Source organism: Grampus griseus (assembly GCF_964374135.1).
Source record: "Grampus griseus genome assembly, chromosome: 3".
NCBI classification, from domain to species: Eukaryota; Metazoa; Chordata; class Mammalia; order Artiodactyla; family Delphinidae; genus Grampus; species Grampus griseus.
The window spans coordinates 170,542,890-170,568,534 of NC_139019.1; the positions used below are offsets into that span (position 1 = coordinate 170,542,890).

Consider the following 25,645-nt stretch of genomic DNA (forward strand, 5'->3'; position numbering starts at 1 on the left):
ACAAGATAAACTCAGAGGGCCAACATCGCCGGAACAGAGAGTTACGGGACTCATCACTCTGTCACGTAGCAACCATTACATCTTTTAGCCCTCCCAGGCATTCTGCCCTGCTCCTTTCCCGTCCCATATAAGGAAGGGTATTTGTCCTGTTCTTCCCCGACTCTGCACACTGGAAGTATGCATACCCTACCCAATCAGATGACTCGCAAGTTCCTTTGTTCCCTGGCTATAAAAACAGACAAGTGGGCTTCCCTGGTGGCGCAGTGGTTGAGAGTCCGCCTGCCGATGCTAGGGGACACGGGTTCGTGCCCCGGTCCGGGAAGATCCCACATGCCGCGGAGCGGCTGGGCCCGTGAGCCATGGCCGCTGAGCCTGCGCGTCCGGAGCCTGTGCTCCGCAACTGGAGAGGCCACAACAGTGAGAGGCCCGCGTACCGCAAAAACAAAAAAAACCAACAAAAAACAAGCAACCCGTGGTAGGGGTCAGCTCTCCCTATCAGAAAGTCATCCCGCTGTTCTGGCAGCGACCCTTCCCTTTAATAAATTCTTTTTTACATTCTGCCTTGTGTCTGGAAATTCTTTTCCAACCTGTTGAATGAGTGAATGTGTTTCAGTAGGCAGTGGGGTTTGCATGACCCTCACATGCACCTGTTGTGGGTCTCACCTGCGCTTATCACGCGGTGTGACACCGTCACTGCGGTGTGGGTTCGCCCAGGGGTACCTGTTTCTGCGACCGTCCCCTGCTAAGAACAACTCTCTAAATTGAGAGGAGCCACTCCCCCGGATTCCCACGTAGTTGCCTTCGCGGGCCGCGGATCCTGTTCCCGCGCGGTTGCCCTGGGCAACCCGTGGCACCACGCTTACTGTATTGATTCGAATCGCGGGCTACGTCACGTCGTCCCGAGATGCCCGCGGCGAGCAGGCACAGCTGCGCGGGGTGGGCGGGGCGGGACGCGGACCCGAGGCCCCGGCGCGCGGGGGCGGGACGGCGGCACGCAGCGCGGGGGCGGGGCCGGCCGCGGGAGCGCGCCCGGAGGAGGGTGCCGGAGGGCGCGGAGCCGCGACCGACGCCATATTAAGGAGCGGGGAGCCCGGGATCCCGTCAGCGGCGGCCGCGGCCGGACGCGGCGTAGCTGCGCTCAGCGGAGGCGGGCGCGGCGCGGCGCCGGGAGAGGCGGGGCCGGCGGAAGCAGCGAGCGACGGGCGACGGGCGACGGGAGCGAGCCAGGTGAGGCGGCCGAGGTCTGGGGACCCGCCCCCTGGACCCGAGCGCGACCCCCGAGTCGGGCGGGCCTGGCAGCGGCGCGGGCCTGCCCGGCCCCCGAAACCGAGCCGGCGGCCCGGCCCGCTGCCCCCGAGCTCAGGCCCCCCCACCCCTCGGGAGCCGGCCGGACGCCGGCGGGCCGCCCCGCAAGCCGAGCTAGGCCCGGGTGACCTCAGCATCCCATCTCCCGTCCTAACCCCCACGTCCGAGCCTCCCCATAGAGCAGGCCCTGCGTGACCTCCGCAAGCCGAGCCACCTGCAGGCCGTCACCTCCCCGCGCGGTCAGCGTCCCTATCCTTTTGTAATTAGCAGGTTGAGCTCTGACCGCTCCCCGCCCCAAACCGGGGGACTCCCCACTCTGTTCCCCAGAACGGCAGGCCCACGCCCTAATCTGTGTTCTTCATCATTGGCCTGTCAATCCCGGGTCTCTCAAGTTCACACCGTACAGCTGGGGCCTGCCCAAATTGAAACTCCCCGCCCCAGCTGTCACAACTCTCTCCGTCTCGGACCAGCCCCCGCCCCCCGCCCGGATAAAATACAATCTGAGGTTCGTGGACCCTGGAACATCCAGGGTGAGGTGCGGAGGCCCTGCCCGTATGGGCGCCCCATTGTGCTCACCGCGCCCCTCTCTGCTCCTGGCACACGGAAGCAGTTAGGCGACGAGTTTTGAATACATAAGTGCCCCACTGGCTCCCAGCCCGTCTGGTTTCTGCTCCCCGCACCCTTACGGCTTGACCCATTCTGGCCATGACCCACCCAGAATCCAGCGCTCCCATCTCACCACTGACCTCCCCAAAATGTGACCGCCTGGTGGTGCCCAACTGCCCTCCAATCCGGGACCATTCTGGGTCTTCCAACAAGCACTAGCCCGGCCACCCCGGATCCCGCAAGTGTGGCACGGTCACGCTGTCACAGCCGTTTTCCCCTGCTAAAAACTGACCCCCACCTCCCATTGGTCCTGCACTGTCCAGACCTGCCCCCAGTTCAAAGCCTGAGTCCCACTGTTGTGCAGCTGTCCAGCCTAAACCCGTTTGGTTTTTCCCTGTTCTCTTTCCCCTCAAGTCATCCCTTGGTTCAAGGTGCCTCTCAAACTGAGAACTAGATCCCCCCACCCCCAGTCCACTAAGCGATGACCTCATGCCTTTAGCTGGTGAGGCTGCACCCCACTCTCCTCGACCCCCCTCACCCCGGTCCCCGCCGCTTCTTAGCATACTTGGAACAAGGACAGTTTACCTAAAGAAAAACTGTCCACGCAGACCTCATGCAGCCGGCGGGTACATGTTGTCCCCCTGGCCCATTTATGGGCAGAATGTCTCGTGGGCCGTCATGACTGTTGATGTCGAGGACCCCTTCTGTTTTGGCCATGCTGAGCCGGCTTTTCTTCTGAACCTGAGAGTGGAAGCAGGTGTGGTGGCCGCCCAGCTGTGCTTTGCATAGTGAGTTAGGTTGGATTGCTCCAAGAGGGTTGTGTTAAGGATGCAGGCTCCTCCGCCTCCAAACGCCGGGGCTCTGGTCCTTGGACAGCTCTTGGTTCAAAGGACAGTTGCTTTGCTGTGGCCGGGGGGCCGCGTCTCACGTGACTGTGCTGGCCAGCGTGCCACCATGACCATTTCCCAGGACGATCTCAGAATCTGTGCCCTGGGTGGTGCTATCTGTCTGGGGCTGGGCAAGGAGGACCTCGGAGCCTGATGAGTCTTCAGAAGCGGGTCTGCATCGATTTTCACACCAGGTCCTCTGTCTCCTGCCATTCGTAGATTTTGGGGCCTCTGACTGGGGCAGGTTTTGTATACCCAGGACTTCTGGGTTTGGGGAGGCCCCGAGTGGGGTTGGTTGTGGGACCTTTCGCTCAGTGTTACTGAGACAGATGAGGATCCAAAGTCATTCAGTCTGGAGGGTCGATCCTGGGGACTTCCGGCTGGCATCAAGGAACTTGGTCTTTAAGAAAGCAGCCAACTTGCAGCACCCTTGTAATCCTTCTCTTCTAGAGCAGAGGTTCTCAACTGGGGATACTGGTGATGTCTGGGGACATCTGTGGTTGTCATGACTGGGCTGCTCCTGACATCGAGGGGGTGGGGGCCAGGGGTGCTGCTCCACACCCCGCAGCGCCCAGGACGGTCCCCCACATAGGATGATCTGGTCCTGAATGTCCACAGTGCCAAGGGGGAGAGATCTTGGACTAGAGCCTGACCGGGAGGCCTGTGAGTACAGGGACTCCATCCCCAGACGCTGCATAGGGCCCGGCGAGGCTGGAGCTGTAGAATGCGGGGGTCCTGGCCGGTCCTGGGGGTTGGCAGAGCTGGGAAGGGAGTATTTGGCTCCCCCTTTTCTGCCCCAAGAGCTCCCTGTGGTCTGACTTATGCTCCCTCACAGGCCCCAGTGGCTTCTTGCTCGTCAGCTCCACTGATCACGGCCCTGCCCACCCCGCACTGGCCTACCCCAGGCTTTGGCCGCTTCGGAGCCTGCCTGGTGCAGGCAGGGAGTGTTTAAGTCAGGGGACAGGCGCGCAACCGGAGCCCCCCGAATGTGGCACTGACAGTCTTGACGGGACGTTGGTCGCCTGACCGGCATGTCCTGTGTTCTTGGCAGGTGACTACTCTCTCCTGCCTCAGTGTCCTCAGGTGTGAATAGAAGGAGAGAACGTGCTGTGCACCCTCCCGGCCTTGTTTCCTTTAGTCATCTGACTACTGTGAGTCGTAAAAAAAAAAAAGTAGAACGTGGAACCCACTCGCCTGACTTCCTGTGCTTCCCCCTTCGTCCTTCACTCGCCCTCCTTTTATCATCTTATTTATTTTTGTTGGTAACAGCTTTCCTCAGATACAATTATTGTATTCCACAATTCACTCATTTAAGTTGTACAGTTGGGGGTTTTCAGTGTATTTACAAGGTTGTGCATGCATCACCACCATCTAGTTTAGAGCATCTCCATCTGCAGTCACTCCCTATCCCCTCCTCGGCCCCTGGCAACCACTAACCACTCTGTTTCTCTGGCTTTGCCTGTTCTGGGCGTTTCATATAAATGGAATCATACAGTATGTGGCCTTTCATGTTTGGCTTTTCTCACTGAGCATCGCATCTTTAAGGTTCGTTCACGTTGCAGCGTGTCCTCCCTTTTTTGTGGCTGGATAGTATTCCGTTGTATGGATGGGCCGTATTGTGTTTGTCCACCAGTTGGGGGGCCCTTGGGCCGTTGGCACCTTCTGCGTATTGCGAATGGAGCTGCTAGGAACAGCCGGGCACAGTTTCTTGTGGGGCGGCCCTGCTGTTTAATCGGGACTCAGATGCCTCTGCATGCAGTCCTTGGTGGCCTGCTCCTCGCCCTTAGCTTCCTGTCCTCATTTGCTGCTGATGCCCAAGTCTGGCTCCTGACTGCAGGCCCACGCGGCCAGCAGCCAGTAGATCCTCTCCTGGGTGTCCTGCGGTGCATCCAGAAAAGGTTGCTCTTTCCACAGACCTGCCCTTCCCCCCCTTACTTCCCCCAACCTCACCTGGGTCCCTCCTTTCCGTCCCCCCCATCTTTCCAGGACCATCTGCATTCTCACCTGGGCAAGCAGGCCCCGTCTCCCTGCTCCCACCCCCCTCTGCCCAGTGCGCCACCGCCAGCCTGCAGACGCACATCTCATCAAGCCCCTCCACCCGTCCCTTCCCCACCTCCCTGCCACCAGCCGCCCAGGGCACAGCCCAGGAGCCTGCCATTCTGGCCTTGTCACCTTTTCCTCTTCCTGCCCCCAGTGTGCTCCTTACACCCCAGCCTCCCCAAACCATTCTTTCCAGACCCCCCCATGCCCTTCCCCAGATCAGAATGGGCCCAGGAACCATTGACCATCAGGGTGGGTCTCATCCCTACCAGGCATGACAGCCACCGCAGGAAGGGGGTCAGGCTGTATTTGCACTGGGTCCCACAGTGAGAAGGGGCCGCTGGGGGGAGGGGTGGAAGGATGGTGGGGGGAGGAGGAGGGAAAGATGAGGGTTGGGGCATGTCTGTCTGTCTGTCTGTCTCTCTGCACTTACAGAAGGGCTGAGCAGCTGAGAGGTCAGTGCTAGTCTTTCATGCTGGGGGAGAGGGGGGAAGCAACTATTCCCCCTAAGGAGTTTCCTAAACCAGAGGGTCTCCACTGGTTTAGGCGGTTGTCAAACCTGGGGGTGGGACATCCAGTGGGCGGGGCCAGGGAAACTGCTCAACCCCCCACAGTGCCCAGGACGGCCCCCCACAGAGGAGGACCCACCTGAGTGTCAGCAGTGCCAGGGCTGCCCTAAACACGCTAGGCATTTCCTTCTGCCACCGCCCCCTGGGACCCATGGCGAGGAACCACGGTGAGACAGATTGAGGAAGCACTTTCTGTTGCTCAAGGCTGCCTGTGAGGGGGTGAGATCCCTGTCTCTGCAGGTGTGCAAGCGGATGCAGAGATGTGTAAGGGCTCTGGGGTCCTGATGGGACATCCAGCCTTGGATGGAGTCCCAAGAGTCAGGCCTCCGACATAAATCACAGTTTTGTGGCCCCCAAGTTGTTCTTCCTTTGCGTGGGGTTTGCATCATCTGGGTTGCTGCAGACCCAGACGCCTTTACGGTCTGAATGTTTCACCAAGTCAGACGGGAGTGGGTGCTTTGTGTGCTGAGAGGTGGGGGGATGAGAAACTGCGCTTCAGGCATCATTTCTGAGGTTTCGAGCAGCAATCTCACATGGGGTGGAGGTGCCCTGCTGCCAGCCGTGTGCTCTTGGGGGTGTTGTCACGGAGAAAAGAGGTGTTGACGGGATTCTCCTCTCCTTGAGGCTGTGAGCCCGGGGGTGGGCCATAACTCTGGCTCCCTGCTTTGCAGCTCCTGCACCTGCCTGCACACAGAAGGGCAGTAGCCTCAGGTGAATGAATGAATGAATGAGCAAACGAATGAAAGGAAGATGCTCCTCAGGGCCCTGCCACCAGGCCCCCCTCTCCTACTGGTTCCCTTCGGCCACTCGGGAAGACGCGCTGTCCCCCGTCCAGTGCCGGGCACAGTCCTTTCTGACTCTGGCCGTTCCCAGCCTTGTCCTTTGCTGTCCTTAGACATAAGGGGCCGCTAGATCGTTGTGTTTCCTCTGCGGGGGGAGGCCACTCCCTTCACAGGAGCCCAGGTCCTAGCCTTGTACAACCACAGCCAGCCCTCCAGCCCACAACCCTGCTCCTCCCACGTTCTCAGGACGGTCCTGCCTCCTCCAAGGGGAGACCAGTCCTTTTCACCTTCGGGGGCAGCATGGGAGAAGATGGGGCCCTGCCTGGTGGCCACAGGCCACCAGGGTACCTCCCGTGCCGCACAGCCCACGTTACCGCGCGGTGGAGCAGGAAGCAGGGGCGTCTGGGACCTGTTGTGCGCCTGTCACTGAGCCCGTGAGACCAGCCCCCATTTCCTAGCGTCTCCTTTGGGTCAGGCCCTCTACCTGCTGCTTCACAGAAGCTGCACCCAGGTCACCGCAACACGTGCGGTGTTATCCCATTATCCCCCACTTTGAGATGAAGAGACTGAGGTTCAGAGAGGAGAAGTTGCTCACCCAAAGCCATGCAGCCAGTAAGGGTTGAAGCCAGGACTCAGAGCAGGTCTGTCCTTGTCTGCAGCCCGCCCTTTCTCATCCACCGTGCTGGGACTGGTTGACGATTGTGCGGGGAGGGGGCCGCCGGGCCGGCCTGCCTGGGCCCAGGAGGAAGAGGCAGAGCCAGACCCTGACTGTAGCGGAAGAGTGGACGACCCACATTTTCTGGTTGGGTCTCTCATGTGGGACTTTTCCCCCAACCCCTCAGAGACCGGCTGGAAGAAGACGACCAGCCACCCGCCTTTCTCGGGGGCTGGTAGTCAGGAAGCCAGGGATGGGCACCAGAGCCAGCCCCGGTCTCCAGGTTCTTCCGCCTGCATGCTTCCGGAAAGGAGGGCGCTTCCCCGAGGTGTTGGGCCCGTTGAAAGTCTGTGCCCCGAGATGACGGTTCTCAGGGAGCCCCAGCCGTTTGTCACCATGATCCCTAATTGGATGGCTCCTGCTGGGGCAGGCCGGCGGCCGTGATGACCGGTCCTGAGTGGGCCTTGGGGCTTTAGATGGCTGGACTGCTGGTACTGGGCCTGGGGAGCCTCTCACTGCGGAGCCCGAGCAGCCATGGGCAGGTGGGGGCAGGCGGGATGGAGCGCCCGAGCCCCTCTTTTGTGGAATGGAGATAGGGTGGCACCTGGGGACCAAGTTGAGTCGAGCACCTGGACTGCCTGGCGCTGTGCTGGCTGCTGGAGGGGCACAGGTGTGCTTCGTGTCACTGCTCTCACTGTCCGCATCTGTGCTCTGATGCTCTCCCCACAGGGCCAGGAGCAGTGCCCCGTCCGCCTGGGACGCAGTGCCCACACTGGACCTGGCAGGGCGGCGTGCCCAGGCCCCTGCTGGCATGCTTTCTTCCCCTCCCTTCCCTGCGCCCCGTGTGGGGAGCTGGTGTGACCAGCCCCCCCGAGGCCAGAGTTACCCTCACTCGGGGTGATCCTGCACCCCGCCCCCCCCAAGGGGACACTAGGCTACGTATGCGGACATCTGTGATCCACACAACTTGGAGGGAGTCTCCCCTGACATTGAGCAGGTGGGGGCCAGGGAGGCTGCTCCACACCCCACAGCGCCCAGGATGGCCCAGATGTCAGCGGTGCCGCGGGCAGGCGGGCAGGCAGGCAGGCGGCCACATGCCACACCAGACCGTGCTCAGCCTGAGCACTGAGTCATGAACCACGTCACACGGTATCTCCTTGGCCTCCGAGCCTGCAGCAGGAAAACAGCAGGACCCGTTTTAAAGATAAGCAAAGGCCTTGAGGGACTTGCAGTTTGAGCACTGCTGGAAGCAGTGCTGGCTGGGCCCCTCCAGGCCTGGCGGGGACTAGTGGAGGGTGTGCCCAGGATGCTGCCCTACGCACCGCACACCCCCCGGAGAGGCCTTGACAGTGACAGTCAGAGGGGCTGCACTGTCATGGGTCTTGCCCCACATGCCCCTGCCTGACCTCCTTTCCTCCTCTGTGGGCTGGGGAGGGAGGGCCGGTTCCTGCCCACACCTGGGGGCTGGCAGTGACCTGAGGTGAAAGCTTGCTCTTGGTATTGTTCCTCACGTGGGACCCCAGCCGCCTCCGGCTCCAACTGGAAGGGGGGCTCGTGGGGCTGGGGCACTGGCTTATCTTCAGGCCCCTTGGTCCTTGCTAACCCCAGGGCCAGCCCATGCCCCATCATCTTACCAGGGAGCCTCCCTGGCCTGGCCCTACAGGGCCCTCCCCCAGCACTGCAGACACGGGGGTCGGGTCATTCTCTGGGGACGGGGGTGGGGCGCATCCCAGGTGCTGGGATGTAGAGCAGCATCCCGGGCACCCACGGTCCTGACAACCACAGACATCCTCAGACCTGGCCCGGTGTCCCCTGAGGGCAGAACCACCCTGATGAGGACCCCTGGGTTGTACTGACAGGGAACCTCCTGCTGAGCATCTGGTGCCTGGAACCCTGGCGCGCTGTAGGGCCGAGCAAGGTCAGGGTAGCGAGGAGCTGCAGGGAAGGCCTCCTCAGGAGGGGCAGCCAGCTGTTGACAGCCGGCTTGAAAGCAAGCGCCCTGCTCTGTCACTGGGACCTCTTCATCCAGCATGAGTCGACCTCACTCTCGGAGAGGGCCGGGGCTGGGGGTGAAGGTGGGGAGCGCACAGGAGGGCAGCCCTGAGGGGTCAGGTGGTCTGTGACACGTGCAGACCCTACTCCTAGCCTTGTAGGGACCTCATTCTGTCCCTTCAGGTGACAGGATCATGCCCATTTCCCAGAGGCCTAGGCTGAGGCTCGGAGACTGAAGGCTAGTCTGAAGCAATGAGAGAAGGTGTGGGCCGCCTGGCTCTTCATTCTGGGGGCCACGAGGGGTAAAGAGGAGACCCACCTTAAGGGCTAGCTTGGCGGGTGGGCGAGCCTCCCAGTGACAGTGCAGAGGGGGCAGTGGCAGCCAGCGACTGAGAACCCCAGCCCACCTCACAGACTGCGGACACCAGCCTGCAGGTGCCGGCTTCCGGGCAGAGCGTCTCCAGGGCCAGGGTTCTGGCCCCCCTGAGCAGGCTCTCATCGCTTCCTTCCCCGCTCTGTCCCCCAAGGCAGCTCTAAACCCCCTGCAGCCTGGGGGAGCCTTTCTCAGCCGCTGTGCTCGGGACTTCTTTTCAACAGAAAAGTCACTACTCTCTTTCTGCCTTTTACTAGGAAACTTTGCAGACACACAGCAAAGGTGGCAGAGCGTTCCCCTGCACAGCCAGCCATGCCCCTGCTGCCCAGACTCTTCTGGTCTCGAGCTGGGGCATGCATGGTCCCCGCTCTCCCCAGCTGCTCGTTTCTTTGAATGGCCGGGCGAGTTCCCTGATGCAGAATCCAAGAAGCACAGAGTGACAAGGCAGGAGGACCAGGGCTTCCTTCCTCTCCTGACCCCGTCCTCTAGTTCCTCTTCCCCAGCCGACCTTCCCAAACCTTCCAGAAATAGCTTGTTCTACACAGCATGTTGTCACGTGCACTGGGTCCCAAAGACCCCCCCCCCCCTTTTACTGCAGTGCCTCCTGTGGGGAGATGGGCCACACCCTTCAGGTAGACGTCTGGTCTGTAGACTTCTCTCGTCCCCTGCTTTCCTAAGCAGACTGCGGAGAAATCGCCGTACACAGGGTTTTGCCCACGCGCGCCAGAGTTTCTAAGGGTAAATTCTTAGAAGTCAGAGAGGATGTGCGTTTTTAGATTCTGAAAGCAGTTGCCAAACTCCGGCTCCTGCCAAGAGTGGGCGCAAGGGTGCGTCATCTGATCTTGGAGCTGCTTGGGGAGAGGAGGGAGCGGGCTCTGGGCTGGGTTCGCAGCCCTCGGGCCGCGCGTGCAGCCGAGCCTCTTTTTCCAGGAACCGTTTGTTTGTATCCTCTGCTGCTTTGGTCTGTCCTGAGGGTGGCAGGTACTTTTCCCGGTTGTGTCGTTCTTTTTTTAGAAAACTGTGTTTGTGGTGTATTTGCTTGCAGACACTTTTCATTTCTCCACACATGAATTTATCAGCCTTTTCTCTCAGGGCTTCGGACTCTTCTGGTCTTCTGCAGTGCGGCAAGCAGCAGTCTTAGAGGAGGTGGGCGGGCGTCCCTGAGGTCCTGGGACCGAGGACTCTCTCGGATGCCACCTCCACTCTCTAGAATAGACCGCTTGCAGCCTGGCGGAGCCGCAGGCCCTCGGCTCTGAGAATGGGCTGGAGCGGGGGCTCAGACCAGTTTTGTCGCCAGCATCATGTGGTTTGGGTATGACTGCGGCCGGCCAATGCTGCGAGTTCCTCCAGAGATCTTGGTTGAGGCCCTTGGCGTCTGTCTACCTCCTCACTGAGACAGCCTGGGTGTGCGGGGCGGGTGCCCCTGAGGGCACTGGCTTGTCACTTTATTTATTTATTTAACATCTTTATTGGAGTATAATTGTTTTACAATGGTGTGTTAGTTTCTGCTTTGCTACAAAATGAATCATATGAATCAGTTATGTATATACATATGTTCCCATATCTCTTCCGTCTTGCGTCTCCCTCCCTCCCACCCTCCCTATTTCACCCCTCCAGGCAGTCACAAAGCACCAAGCTGATCTCCCTGTGCAATGCGGCTGCTTCCCGCTAGCTATCTACCTTACGTTTGGTAGTGTATATATGTCCATGCCTCTGTCTCGCTTTGTCACAGCTTACCCTGCCCCCTCCCCATATCCTCAAGTCCATTCTCTAGTAGGTCTGTGTCTTTATTCCTGTCTTACCCCTAGGCTCTTCATGACATTTTTTTTTCTTAAATTCCATATTTATGTGTTAGCATACGGTATTTGTCTCTCTCTTTCTGACTTACTTCACTCTGTATGACAGACTCTAGGTCTATCCACCTCATTACAAATAGTTCAATTTCATTTCTTTTTATGGCTGAGTAATATTCCATTGTATATATGTGCCACATCTTCTTTATCCATTCATCCGATGATGGACACTTAGGTTGTTTCCACCTCCGGGCTATTGTAAATAGAGCTGCAATGAACATTTTGGTACATGACTCTTTTTGAATTATGGTTTTCTCAGGGTATATGCCCAGTAGTGGGATTGCTGGGTCATATGGTAGTTCTATTTGTAGTTTTTTAAGGAACCTCCATACTGTTCTCCACAGTGGCTGTATCAATTTACATTCCTACCAACAGTGCAAGAGGGTTCCCTTTTCTCCACACCCTCTCCAGCATTTATTGTTTCTAGATTTTTTGATGATGGCCATTCTGACTGGTGTGAGATGATACATCATTGTAGTTTTGATTTGCATTTCTCTAATGAATAGTGATGTTGAGCATTCTTTCATGTGTTTGTTGGCAGTCCGTATATCTTCTTTAGAGAAATGTCTATTTAGGTCTTCTGCCCATTTTTGGACTGGGTTGTTTTTTTGTTATTAAGCTGCATGAGCTGCTTATAAATTTTGGAGATTAATCCTTTGTCAGTTGCTTCATTTGCAAATATTTTCTCCCATTCTGAGGGTTGTCTTTTGGTCTTGTTTATGGTTTCCTTTGCTGTGCAAAAGCTTTGAAGTTTCATTAGGTCCCATTTGTTTATTTTTGTTTTTATTTCCATTTCTCTAGGAGGTGGGTCAAAAAGGATCTTGCTGTGATTTATGTCATAGAGTGTCCTACCTATGTTTTCCTCTAAGAGTTTGATAGTTTCTGGCCTTACATTTAGGTCTTTAATCCATTTTGAGCTTATTTTTGTGTATAGTGTTAGGGAGTGATCTAATTTCATACTTTTACATGTACCTGTCCAGTTTTCCCAGCACCACTTATTGAAGAGGCTGTCCTTTCTCCACTGTACATTCCTGCCTCCTTTATCAAAGATAGGGTGACCATATGTGCGTGGGTTTATCTCTGGGCTTTCTACCCTGTTCCATTGATCTATGTTTCTCTTTTTGTGCCAGTACCATACTGTCTTGATTACTGTAGCTTTGTAGTATAGTCTGAAGTCAGGGAGCCTGATTCCTCCAGCTCCATTTTTCGTTCTCAAGATTGCTTTGGCTATTCGGGGTCTTTTGTGTTTCCATACAAATTGTGAAATTTTTTGTTCTAGTTCTGTGAAAAATGCCAGTGATAGTTTGATAGGGATTGCATTGAATCTGTAGATTGCTTTGGGTAGTAGAGTCATTTTCACAATGTTGATTCTTCCAATCCAAGAACATGGTATATCTCTCCATCTATTTGTATCGTCTTTAATCTCCTTCATCAGTGTCTTATAATTTTCTGCATACAGGTCTTTTGTCTCCTTAGGTAGGTTTATTCCTAGATATTTTATTCTTTTTGTTGCAATGGTAAATGGGAGTGTTTTCTTGATTTCACTTTCAGATTTTTCATCATTAGTATATAGGAATGCCAGAGATTTCTGTGCATTAATTTTGTATCCTGCTACTTTACCAAATTCATTGATTAGCTCTAGCAGTTTTCTGGTAGCATCTTTAGGATTCTCTATGTATAGTATCACGTCATCTGCAAACAGTGACAGCTTTACTTCTTATTTTCCGATTTGGATTCCTTTTATTTCCTTTTCTTCTCTGATTGCTGTGGCTAAAACTTCCAAAACTATGTTGAATAAGAGTGGTGAGAGTGGGCAACCTTGTCTTGTTCCTGATCTTAGTGGAAATGCTTTCAGTTTTTCACCATTGAGGACGATGTTGGCTGTGGGTTTGTCATATAGGCTGGCTTGTCACTTTAGAAAAGAGAGCAGCATCCATGGTGGGGCGCGTCCTCTGCATCTACAAGGGCAGAGCTTGAGAAGGCGTTAGTCCCAGAGCCCCTGCACCCGTGCCCACGCCTCCGCGAGTCCCTCTGTGAGGGGTCGGGTCTCGGAGACATGATCCTGGGCTGGATGCTGGCACCTGACGGCCCCACACACTCACCCACCGCCCAATCTGGACCTCGCGTCCGCCTTGGCCCTCCGTAGACAGCTGGCCGCTGTGGTGTGCTGCCACCGGCATGGCTCCTCTTCCCCTGGTGACTTGTCTCTGGCTCGCCGCCCCGCTAGGCAGGGAGCTCAGCACGGTGGGACTGTGTCCTCGCTGCCTGCTCCAGCCTAGCACCCGCCCCAGGCCTGAGGGTGCTCAGAAAACATGGGATTGGTGGGGTGAATGAAGACTCTCCGACAGACGCGTGAGCTGCACGGGCTGGGGCAGAGAGCATGCCTCTAAGGGCCCACGTTGAGGACACCCTCTTGGCAGCCACCACTCCCTGAAGATCAGCAAAGGTGGTCTTGGTGCTCTACCTTCCTCCGCCTGCCCCTGGTGTGTGCGTGTCCTGCAGTTGTTGTAACAAATTATTACAAACTCAGTGGCTTAAAACAACAGAAATTTATTCACACAGTCCTGGAAGTCAGGAGACTGGCTCGGGCCTCACGGGGCTAAAATCCAGGCGTGGGCAGGGCTAGTCCTCCCGGAGGCTCCAGGGAAGCATCTGTTCCCGCCTTTTCTAGCTTCTAGAGGCTCCGCCTTCCTGGCTCGCGGCCCCTCCTGCATCCTCACAGCCAGCAGCGCAGCATCTCCCGTCTCTCTCTGCCTCTGACCCTCCGCCTCCACTGGGCCCCCCGGGACATCCCCATCCCAGGGGCCTTAACCCCATCTGCAAAGCCCGTTCTGCCATATAAAGGAACATACCCAGAGGCTGGGGACTAGGAACATCTCTGACCCTCAACAGACACATCTGTCAGCAGTGAGACGTCCGCCAGCTGCACGGGCTTCTGTAGACTGTCCCGTTGGGACGTCGCGGGCAGATGGAGGGGGGTGCGCCACACTGGGCATACTCGCTGGACTCGGATTCAGCGCACCCCCTGTGCAAGGACACGTGGTGTCTTAGGAGCAGCTTCTTTGCGCATCCCAGGAGACTAGTCTCCCACCCCATGTGCTTCGAGATGACCGCGGTGCTTTGGGCTCTGCTTAGGTTCTGGCGTGCGGGCGGCATCCGAGCTGTTGTCTGGGCCCTGCCGTCTGACCACGTAGGGAGCCGCTGGGGTCTTTGGCACGGTGACTTTGGTCTGTGAACGGAGGGGCCGTGGTTTCCGTCAGAAGTGAGCTCACGTGGACCGAGAGGCTTAGACGGCTGATGAGGAGGCCCCTCGTTCCCCTGGGCCCCGCCGGCCCCGAGCTGTAGCCTAGCAGTGGGGGCCCTGGAGGTGGTACTGCCGAGCGCACAGCCGAGTGTGCCTGCACCTGCTCTCCCGAGGGCTCACTGCCCGGCGGGCGGCACACGAGGCCCTGGTCAGGGCCGCCGTGGTTGACCACACACGTTGGGCCAGGAAGTTAGCCAGGCTCTCTGAGCCTTATTTCCGTGTCTGCAGAGCAGGGACAGCCAACTGGCCCAACTCTGGAGCTGCTAGAACAGGGCCGTGACAGCTCTTCCTGGTGTCCAGCCCCACTCGAAGCCCGTTCACGGGCCACTCAGTCACCGAGGACGCCGGCCCTGCTGGGGCTTGGTTCTGGCTTGCACTTGGCCTGGCACTGTGGTGCGAGACGGCCGGGTCCGCGCTTGGGAAACGGTCCCCTGAATGGGTGTCTCCCCCCCAGGCCAGATGCTCAGATGGGCGCCTTTGTGTCCCGCTATGGCTCTGCTGCCCAGGAGCGGTCGGGTGTGGTGAGGGCTTGCGGGGGGCCCTGGGTGGGCGCGTTGGGAGGGGGAGGTCAAGACCAGAGACGGAGACAGCCATCCGTCATTTCAGAGACTATGTTCTGGGGCCAGAATGGACAAGATGTGTCTAGGGACCCCTGCTGGGGCAGGAAGCCGTTGGCCAACAAGGGGGTGCCTGCTCCCAAAGGTTTACCTGAAATGAGGAGGGGGCGGAGGTGTTGCAACCCTGCTTCTCACTGAAGCAGGAAGCCCGCTGTCTGTCGATGACAGGGCATGGGTGGCTCTGGGCCAGCACGGGCTCAGAAGGGCCCCAGGCTGAGTGGAGGGAGGGCCGTGGGCACGGGGGCGGGTGGGCATCCAGGCAGGAGCCCTGTCTATTCCCCCACCTGACCCCTTGCCCAGCTTCAACAGCCTCATCTTTGCGAGGGGGTGCAGGCATCCAGTTCACAGGGCCGCGTGGAGGGAACACGAAGTAAGATAGGCACGCTGAGGTGACCAGTGGCTGTGTTACTGTCCCGTGGGGTCTAACCCGACTGGCTCTGCTTCGGCCGAGCATCTGGCTTTGGGCCAAAGCCACACCAAGGCAGCCCTGTGCATCACATAATCCCGGTGAGGGACAAGGACCTGACAGGCTCGTGCCGGTGCTTCAGCCCAGGGTTAGGCCCAGGAGCTCGGAGAGGCCATTTGGGGGCACGAAAGTAGCAGTTCAGCAGATCGGCCTGAGTGTCTCGTAGTCTCCTGGTCACACAGAGAGACGCGAGCGCTGGACTTTCCTCAGGTGTCTTTTTTTTTTTTAAGGGCAAACGTTCTCTCTGGTTTACTTTCTGTCTGTATGGACTTGACAGCTCTGGGACCTCTCATGAGTGGAATCACACAGTATGTGGCCTTTTGTGTCTGGCTTATTTCACTCAGCATCATGTCCTTAAGGTTCATCCATGGTGTAGCAGGTGTCAGAATCTCCTTCCTTTTCAAGGCTGAGTAATATTCCAGGGTGGGGATGGAGCATGCCTTGTTTATCCGTTCACTGTGGGTGACACTTGGGTTGTTTCTCTTCTTAGCTTTTGTAAATAGTACTGGTAAGAGCCTTTGAACATTAGCTTCTGTGTGGGTCTGTTTCCTTTCTCTGGGGTGTATATCTCAAAGTGCAGTTGCTGGGTCACGTGGCTGTGTGTATTTGATTTCTTGAGGAGCTCACAGGGGCAAGGGGATGGGGAGGGAATGTTTCATGGGGACAGGGTTTCAGTTTGGGAAGACGAGAAAGTTCTAGAGGTGGATGGTGGGGATGGTTGCCCAACAACGTGAATGGACTGAATGCCGCTGAGCTGTGCACCTAAAAATGGTGAAGATGGTGAATTTTATGTTACGTATATTTTACCCTCATTTTTTTTTTTTAACCCTCTTTTTTTTTTTTTTTAAAGGCAAGTGTGGAGGGTACTACACCTAGGAATTTGTATTTGTAAACTTAATTTCTGGCCAGCCTTCACTTTTCCAATTCTTGATACTTGGTCGGTTGTCAGAGCAGCGCCGGCCTGGAGGCTCGGGGGCCGGAACTAGCCAGCACTGCCTGTGTCCAGCCCTCGGGCTGCAGCCGGAAGCGTAGGGTGACCGTGATGGCGCGAGGCCGGGGGGTAGGGGCAGAGCAGGCGCAGGGCAGGAGGCTGTGCTCGGGGGGGGGGGGGGGCCCTCGGCGCCGCCCCCCGCCCCGAGCCTCAGGCATCCCTGGACTCTGGCCTGCCATCCCCCGGGAAGGGCACCCTGCCCTCTGAGGCGTCTGCTCTTCCCTCCCTGGAATGCTCCTCGGCGCCCCTCGCTGCCGCACTCTTGCTCCTCTTCCTCAGAGGCCTCCCCAGGCGGTCGGGGGAGCTGGTGGGAGCTGGGCAGAGGCGTGTGTCCGCTGGAGGCCACCATCCCCCGCCCCAGCAGGCCCTGCACCCGGTCAGCTCCGCAGACCCCGACTGACGGGCCGCCCTGCCTCCCTCACAGGGGCGAGGACGAGGCCCCAGGGGCGGCTCACGGCCTCGAGCATCTGAAGCAGGAAGGCGACGAGATGGGTGCCTGTGGGGGATGGGGGGGCCTGGGGTAAGCGGGCGACTGGCCAGAACCAGGACAAAGGCGTGCGGGCCCGGTGGAAGGTTCCTGCAGAACAACCAGAGGAGCCTGTTTGTCCCTGTCACGTCCCGCTGGGCTCCTGGGAGGGAAGGGCCCCCACCTGACAGGGGACTTGGCTGTCCCCGAGGAGCGCCCTGTGCTCGCCAGGCAGCAGTGGGGACCGCTGCCTGCTGGCGCCGACCTCTCCCGCCCTTCCCGCCCAGGCTGACGGCCGCCATGGACCAGGACTACGAGCGGCGCCTCCTCCGGCAGATCGTCATCCAGAACGAGAACACGATGCCGAGCGTGAGTACCCAGGGCTGCCCCGCCGGCGCTGTCCGGGCCCGCTGGAGCCGGGGAGAGTTGGGGCGCGGGGGGGCGGGCAGCTGCTGGGCTTTGGCCCTCGGAGAACAGAGGTGCCGACAGGCGACAAACACGTCCTCCCCCTCGGCGGCATGGCCACGCCAGGTGTGAGATCCCCCAGCACCTCCCTGCACTGCCCTCCGTTGCCGGGGCCACAGACCCCTCATCCTCGTGGGCAGCCAGGGCAGAGGAGTGATGGTGGCACAGGAGGGCCCTGTTTTGCTCTTTCCTGCGTCCCCACCCCCTCCGCCGTGTTGTGTTTCTCTGTCCTGGGCTCCCGACACGTTGCAGGCTGTGCCCGCCAGTTCTCAGCGCTCTCAGCTCCGTGCTGGGCCGTCCAGGGCGGGGCCCTTCCTGCCTCTTCCGGCTTCTGGTGTTGCCGGCAGTCCTAGGCTTACAGACCCACCCTCCAGTCTCTGCCTCATCTTCACGTCCCCCCTCACTCTGTGTACCGGTGTGTCTGTCTCTTCTGAGAACACCAGGCCTTAGATTTAGGGCCACCCTGCTCCAGTATGACCTTGTCTCAACTTGATGACACGTGCAAAACCCCCTTTCCAATTAAGGTCACATGCCAAGTATCAGGGTTTGGGACTTCAGCATATCCTTTTGGGGGACACAGTTCAACCTACAGCAGATCCCTTGTAGAAAAAGGGACATTCCTGGGACATTCCCACTGCCTGGTTCTGGGGCTGAGTCGTGGTCTGATGGGGGAATAGCCTTGTGTGTGGGGAATGGGGCTGGCAGGACGACAGGCTCTCAGTGTCGGGGGACAGATGCTCTTTGTTCTGTGCTGTCAACGTTCCCGTCCTTTGGTGACCGCTGAGAAACGGATCTCAGCACGTGGCGGTGTCCATGGTCGGGCTTTCGCTCCCCGGCCTCTTCCCACCCACGGAGCCGGACAGACGAACTGAGCCCCAGACATGGTGCCGCTAGCAGGTTCCAGCACGTGGGTCACTACCAAGATCAAACCCTTGTTCAGCGGCCAGAGGCCAAGGGCGAGGAGGCACAGTGGGCGGGGCCTCAGTCGGGGAGGAGAGAGGGTGGCCTTGGGGCGCTCTGGGGGCTCTGAGGCACCCAGCCCACCCTGCTGTCTTTCCAGGTTGCAGAGATGCGGCGAACCCTGACACCCGCCAACTCCCCCGTGTCCTCCCCCAGCAAGCACGGGGACCGCTTCATCCCCTCGAGAGCCGGCGCCAACTGGAGCGTGAATTTCCACAGGATCAACGTGAGGGGGTCGGGAGAGGGACCCTGACCGCGCAGCCTTGGGGCACGGGCCGGGTCCTTCCCACTCAGCCCTACCTCCTTCCCCTCCCTGTCCCGCAGGAAAATGAGAAATCTCCCAGCCAAAACCGGAAAGCCAAGGACGCCACCTCGGACAACGGCAAAGGTCGGGACTCAGGTACCCCCGCCCCCCGCCCCCTCCGCCCCAGCCCCCAGCCCAGCCTCACGGAGCTTGGTGCCCACAGACGGCCTGGCCTACTCGGCTCTGCTGAAGAACGAACTGCTCGGTGCCGGCATCGAGAAGGTGCAGGACCCGCAGACGGAGGACCGCAGGCTGCAGCCCTCCACGCCTGAGAGGAAGGGCCTCTTCACGGTGAGCCCCGCTGGCTGCCTCCGGTCTCAGCCTCCGCGGGCATCTCCTCCCATCTCAGCCCTGCCGGGGGGCTGGAATACAAGAGGCGCGGGGGCCCACTTAACCCCGTGCCCCGCACCAGGCCTGTCGCCCTTCTGCGCGCCTGCGGGTTGGAGGGACCTAGGACCAGTGCCGCATGCAGGGCGGATGGGCGGGGCCTCAGCCTGAGCCACCCCGCAGCCCACCTCCCCATTTGGGCCCTGGAGCAGCGCCAGAAGGCCTGGCTTGGGTCCCTCAGGAGATGGGGCTGAGGGGCTGGTGGCTGCATGGGGGCTGGAGAGACAGGCTGATGCCAGCAGCCCTGCAGGAGGACGCCTTGGGTGCGAGGCTTGGTTTGCCCGGGACGCGCATCTCTAGTCAGAGCCCCTCCCAGTTTCGGCGCACCCTGGACTCAGGCACAGGGCTTCCGGGACGCAGCATCCACTCAGTGGGTGTCCCCTGCCCCCAGTATTCCCTCAGCACCAAGCGCTCCAGCCCCGACGATGGCAATGACGTGTCTCCCTACTCCCTGTCCCCCGTCAGCAACAAAAGGTGAGTCCAGACGTGCACTGGCCGGGGTTGGGGCTGGGGGGCAGCTGGCAGGGCCCGGGAGCTGCCATCAGTTCTAGAGCTGTGTACGGGGTACGGGGTGGCCCAGAGGACCCCCCTCATTGGGGACTTGCTGCGGGCCCAGACCAGGTGCTGGGAGCCCGAGAGGGGTCCTGCAGGAGGCGCCGGGCAGAGGGGAAGGCGGGGCTGTCGGAGCTCAGGGCAGCTGAACATCCAGTGGTGGAGGGGTCGGTGGCCGTGGGGTCACCCACGGGTTTGGGATCACAGAGTGACAGAGTCGGGACAAGTGGGAAATGACACAGCCTCCCAGGGCCACCGGGAGGAGATGGCATCTCTGCAGTTCTGTGCAATTGTTGCCTAATCTCTGCCTCGGTCTCCCTGCAGTCAGAAGCTACTGCGGTCCCCACGGAAACCCACCCGCAAGATCTCCAAGATCCCCTTCAAGGTCCTGGATGCGCCCGAGCTGCAGGACGACTTCTACCTGAACCTGGTGGACTGGTCATCCCTCAATGTACTCAGCGTGGGGCTGGGGACCTGCGTGTACCTGTGGAGCGCCTGCACCAGCCAGGTGGGCGCCGCTGAGCCTGTGCGCATGCGCACGGGCTTGGGGGCAGCAGAGCGGCTTCCTACGGTAGCCGAGCCGGGCCGGGGCCTGTGTGAAGGGTGGGAGTGTTGCCGGGGGCCTCCAGAGCCTGGGGCAGCTCCCGGCCACCCCCTCCTCCCAGGCCTGTCTCCTCAGTGTGCAGACTCTCCTGGGGTTGGTCAGCAGGGGTGAGCGGAGGCCCACGCCCATCCCTCCCTGGGCTGGCTTCCGAGAGTCAGGAGTCCTTGCTCCCCGGCCTGAGCTCCAGCCTCCGCCCATGCCAGCAGAAGAGGCACGGTGTCCGGGCCCGGCTGAGTGCAGTGTCCCCCACCCAGCAGTAAATGCCTCGGAGTGGCTGCTGGACACATGTGGGCTCAGGGTCTGCAGGGCACAAAGACCCTGCAGGTGGGGTGTTTGAGGGACAAAACCAGATGCAAGTGGGTTCAGAGAAGGTGAGCGAAGCCAGCACAGGGAGGCCGGCACGCGCACACACACACACACACACACACACACACGGCACGGCACGGCACGGCACGGCACGGCCCGGCCCGGCAGCCTGTGGCCAACACCTGCTGCAGGGATCCCTCCGCCCCCGGGCGTGATGCTCGCGTCCCTCCAGGCTCTGTGCAGTCAGCATCCCTGTGCTTGGGTGTGTCCCCTCCTGGCCTGTGGCTTCCCGAGCCTCCTAGCTGCCTTCTACTGGGTCCCAGCACTGATGCCAGTGCCCCCAGGCCTGAGGTGTGAATGAATGAATGAATGGGTGGACAGACAGATGGGTGAATGGACAGTCTGAACCTTGAAGGAGCAGTGGGCACCAACTGCTCCCCCTTCTGCTAGGTGACCCGGCTCTGTGATCTCTCCGTGGAAGGGGACTCGGTGACCTCCGTTGGCTGGTCTGAGAGGGTCAGTACACTAGCCCTATCACCCCGCTGGGCAGGGTTGGCCCAAGGGACGTCGACCGGCCCTCACTGGAGGGGCCCTCGGCAGTGTTGGGGGCCTTGGAGACCCAGAGGAGCCAGAATCTGGCTTTGTGGTCACTGTCCAAGCCCCAGTGACACCTGTGCCCCCAGCTGTCCCCAGCCTGGTAGAGACGGTTGGAGTGACAGAGACTCTGGGGCAGGCTCGCTCCACATGTTGAAGCATGCAGATCTTGGGACACATTGCATGGATTTTAATAGTTCCACTCTCTGTACGACTGTCTGCCCAGAAAGTTCCTAGGAGGGGTGTCCGAAGGGGCGCGTGTTAGAGACCTTGAAAGAAGTGGGCCCAAGGCTCTGCCGTGGGGAGGTGAGGGGAGCTCCCCGGCCGCCCAAGCAAGGGGTCCCCACACAGGGGCCTGATGCCCGCTCTTGCCCGTTTTGTTGTCCTAGGGGAACCTGGTGGCCGTCGGCACACACAAGGGCTTCGTGCAGATCTGGGATGCGGCTGCAGGGAAGAAGCTGTCCATGCTGGAAGGCCACACGGCGCGCGTCGGTGAGGAGCCGCTCGGGGCCCGGGGGTGGGTGGGTCCCGAGGGGCCGGGCGGGTCCCGAGGGGCCAGGCCACGTCCTCATCCCACCCTCTGCCTGGCCGCAGGGGCGCTGGCCTGGAACGCCGACCAGCTCTCATCCGGGAGCCGGGACCGCATGATCCTGCAGAGGGACATCCGCACACCGCCCTTGCAGTCAGAGCGGCGGCTGCAGGGCCACCGGCAGGAGGTGTGTGGGCTCAAGTGGTCCACGGACCACCAGCTGCTCGCCTCAGGGGGCAACGACAACAAGGTAGGCCCAGCCCCTGCCCTCCCTCCCTCCCCGCCGGCCCCCGTGCCGTGGAGTAGGGGTGACGGGTGCACCCCAGGGGAGGCCAAGATGGGCCCTGCCTTCCCTTGGGGGCCAAGCTGCCCGGGCCTCACAGCCCCGTCCCTGCAGCTGCTGGTCTGGAACCACTCAAGCCTGAGCCCCGTGCAGCAGTACACAGAGCACCTGGCGGCCGTGAAGGCCATCGCCTGGTCCCCGCACCAGCACGGGCTGCTGGCATCCGGCGGCGGCACAGCCGACCGCTGCATCCGCTTCTGGAACACTCTCACGGGGCAGCCGCTGCAGTGCATCGACACCGGCTCCCAGGTGTGCAACCTCGCCTGGTCCAAGCACGCCAATGAGCTGGTGAGTGCGGGGTGCAGGAGGCCAGGCCCCAGCTGTCCAGGTCTGGCAGAAGCTGACCCCGGTACCTGTGCCCAGTGACTGCAGGAGAGGCCCGAGGGCTCTCATGTGCAGTGTGGTTCCCTGTCTGGAGCCAGTCATCGACCAGGGTGTGGGGTTGAGGGCTGACACCTGTGGTCTCTGCACCCTGTGGGCGCGCCTTGGTGTCCTTGTGCCTCGGTGGGTGTGTCTGGGGGGGTCTGTGCCCTGGGGCCACTGGAGGGGAGAGCCCCAGGCTCTGACAGCGTTCTCTGTGTCCCCTAGGTGAGCACGCATGGCTACTCGCAGAACCAGATCCTCGTCTGGAAATACCCATCCCTGACACAGGTGGCCAAGCTGACCGGGCACTCCTACCGGGTTCTCTACCTGGTGAGTCTCCCCAGCTGGGCCCTGTTCCTCCACCTGGAACAGCTTCGGGCTCTGGGACTGGACTGCAGGGCGCGGCAGCATCACTCTGAATCTGCTTCACCAGCGCCCCTGCCCTGTGAGCAGGGGCAGCTCCGCCTGCCTTTATAATCTCCAGGTGTTTGTTTCCACATAAAAATAGAAGATGCCACGAATAACCCACATCCAGCCCCTCAGATCACCTCTAGATGTTTCACCAAATAACCACTTGCACGTGTCTGGAGAAAGCCCCTCCCCAAATCCACTCACTCTTCAATATTTTGGTTTTTTCTAGAAAAAAGTTCTGTGCTTAAACCAGCAAATCCTTTGCCCAGTTGCACAGAGAGGGGTGTGGCATCCTTTGTGTTCTCATGGCTTTGCCCGTAGGCCACAAGGACAGAGGGGGTCTCTCTTCTCCCGCAGGCCATGTCCCCTGATGGAGAGGCCATAGTCACTGGTGCTGGAGATGAAACCCTGAGGTTCTGGAATGTCTTTAGCAAAACCCGTTCGACAAAGGTAAAGTGGGTCGGTATCAGCGCCAGATGTTCCCCCACGTGTGTGCCCTCAGCCTGTCCTGGGGCCTCCTGCCCCACCCCCGCCGCTCAGCCAGCCCCAGTCACCCCGTCAGCTGTGCCCTCCCCGGGATCCCCACACCCCCTCTCTCCTCCTGCATCACCTGGTGTCCCTGCACATCCTGGGGCACTCGCCGCGCAAGGTGCCCACACAGGCCCCTCCTCAGGCCCGGAGCCTCGGGGTCCCTCCAGGCAGAACTTCCTTCCCGTGCCCAAGCGGCTGGCGCCCAGCCCAGCGGCCCAGCCTCGAAGCTGGCCCCTGCGGGAGGTCACCGGACCGAGGGCTCAGCGTCGCTCCTGTGTGCCCTGCAGGAATCCGTGTCCGTCCTCAACCTCTTCACCAGGATCCGGTAAACCCGTGGCCGTGCCGTCCTGGTCGCAGAGCGCCACCTCTCAGCGTGCATGGACCCTCCCCTCCCCTGAACATGGGCCCCAGAGGAAGACAGGCAGCCAGGGTGGGGCGGGAGCCGGGCCTGGAGAGACCCTGAAGGTTCTATTAAAGCCTGATTGTGAACCCTGTCAGCCGGTGTTTGGGGCGGGGCCGGGCTCGGGCACCAGCAGTAGTGGGGCCTCCGGATCCCTCCACCCTGGGTGGCCCCGGCTCGGACAGCTGTTCTCGGAGCGGGATGGACGCCTCCTGGATGCCGCCTCCTTCCGTCCGTGTCCATCACCGCCTCGCTGGGGCTTCAGGCTCTGCCCGGAAGCTCATGCTCACTGCTGCCCACACCTGCTACGGGACAGACGGCTGGACACCAGGCCGGTCGGCCGGGGAAGGGCCTGGCAGGATGGCAGCTCAGGTTGGCCCGTGAATCGAAATGACGTCCCCACTCGAGAGGTTTCTTTGCAGCCACCTCTGCTCTCCCTGTCCCAGCAGCCGACCGCTGGCTCTTTCAGGGGCACAGCGTTGGGAGCAGGCCACACGCCAAAGGAGGTCACCTTGAGGCGGACTTGTTGTCTGAGGGAGACTGATGTGGGACCTGTTCGCCATGATGGCTCGCCCCAACTGTCCTTGTCGCTCACGGGGTCACAGCCGACTGTGGTTCTTGCAGCTTGCTGGGCGGCCGGTCAGGGTAACCTGAGGACAGAATTGACCCTGCGGGTCAGGTCCTGTGGGCGCCCAGCCCTCCTCCCCAGCCCCTTCTCCTCCAGGCCACCCTAGTGGGTCCTGTCCATCTGCGCCTTCGGCTGCGGGAGGGGGCACCTGAGGGTTCCCCCAGAAGCTTCCTGAGCTCCCCCTGACTCTGGGCCCACCTCATTGTCCTCTTCTGCCCTGTTCTCAGGTGAGACGGAGGAGGGAGGTGGGGCCGGTGTGTGGCCAGGGGCCTGAGCAGCCACCCTGCCTCTCCTCCTCTCCCTCCCTCTCCCCTTCCCAGGTCGGAGGACATTGATGGACGTGGCCTGGGCAGGGCGGGGGTCCAGCGTGGCCAGGGGGGCCCCACAGAGTCCCATCGGTCACCCCGGCTCTGCCGGAGTCCCCGCTCCTCCGGTTGTGAGGGCCTTGTGCTCTGCTCAGCCAGCCACACGTGTGCGTGTGTATATGTGTATCTGTGACTTTCCTTTGGATTTGTTTCTGTGTTTCTGTAAATCAGTCCCCAAAATGTTAAGGCTTGCTGGGGGAGAGCAGTGGCCCACCCCTACCCCTGGGGGAGACAGAAGTCACAGCTCTTAAGGTCTTCTTCAGAGGGGCAGGCGGCTGAGCCTGCATGAACTTGGGGAAGGGTGGGTCCTGCCTCCCGGCCCATCCCGGCTGCTTGCTGGGGACGGGCGGGGACGAGCAGGGACAGTGTACATAGATGTGTGTATTCCGATGGGTCCAGATTTTATTTTTGTTTGCTTGAGTTTTGTTGTGTTTTTTTTTAAATAAGCGAGCAGTCCTTTGTCTACCGCACGCCTGGCGCAGGTGAACCTCGCTCCTCCTGGAATTCAGCATCGCCGTCATTAAACCATGTGCGTCGTGCCCAGCTGGGGCTGCCTGTCTCTCGATCCATCTGGAGTCTGCACACACCGGGACCCCAGAGCGGCCTGAATGTCACAAACCGGTGGGGAGTGGCTGGCTCTGGGGGAGAGGCTGCGGGGGCCACTCAGAGGTGGTCAGCAGGGGGCACCGGGGTCCTTGAATTCATGCCCCCGTGATCCAGGCCAGTCCTTGCAGCCAGGCTGGTTCTGTTGGGAAGTGGAGGGTGGGCCCGGGGCTGGTGGTCTGAGCACATAGCGAGGCCTGGCCCGGGGTAGAGGGGGCGGCACCTCTGCCTGACAGATGGGCTTCCGGGGCCAGCAGGGACACTGCTGGCCCAGTACCCTCTGCGTGGGGAGGGCCAGGAGGCCCCAGGGAGGAAAGCAGCCTGGACCAGAGGGGTTGTGACACTGGGTGGGCCTGCGGGCCCAGGGGCCCCAGGGGTCTTGAGAAGGAAAGGA

General features: G+C 60.2%; 1 protein-coding gene across 2 annotated transcripts; it reads left to right on the forward strand.

Annotated features, from left to right (window-relative positions):
- The first annotated feature begins 1,069 nt into the window (after positions 1-1,069).
- FZR1 (fizzy and cell division cycle 20 related 1) lies at positions 1,070-25,399 on the forward strand. Of its 2 annotated transcripts, none has more exons than XM_082649887.1 (14): positions 1,070-1,227; positions 17,194-17,275; positions 18,432-18,557; positions 18,656-18,719; positions 18,799-18,926; positions 19,414-19,496; positions 19,899-20,082; positions 20,935-21,000; positions 21,468-21,570; positions 21,673-21,857; positions 22,005-22,238; positions 22,539-22,643; positions 23,082-23,183; positions 23,543-25,399. In XM_082649887.1, exons 2-14 carry the CDS (start codon positions 17,207-17,209, stop codon positions 23,582-23,584), a joined length of 1,491 nt encoding a protein of 496 aa, XP_082506013.1. In that variant the 5' UTR covers positions 1,070-1,227; positions 17,194-17,206; the 3' UTR covers positions 23,585-25,399. The 2 variants fall into 2 exon arrangements, with proteins under 2 accessions (XP_082506013.1, XP_082506014.1); XM_082649888.1 differs by having other exon boundaries at positions 23,082-23,174; positions 23,543-25,391.
- Positions 25,400-25,645: the final 246 nt, after the last annotated feature.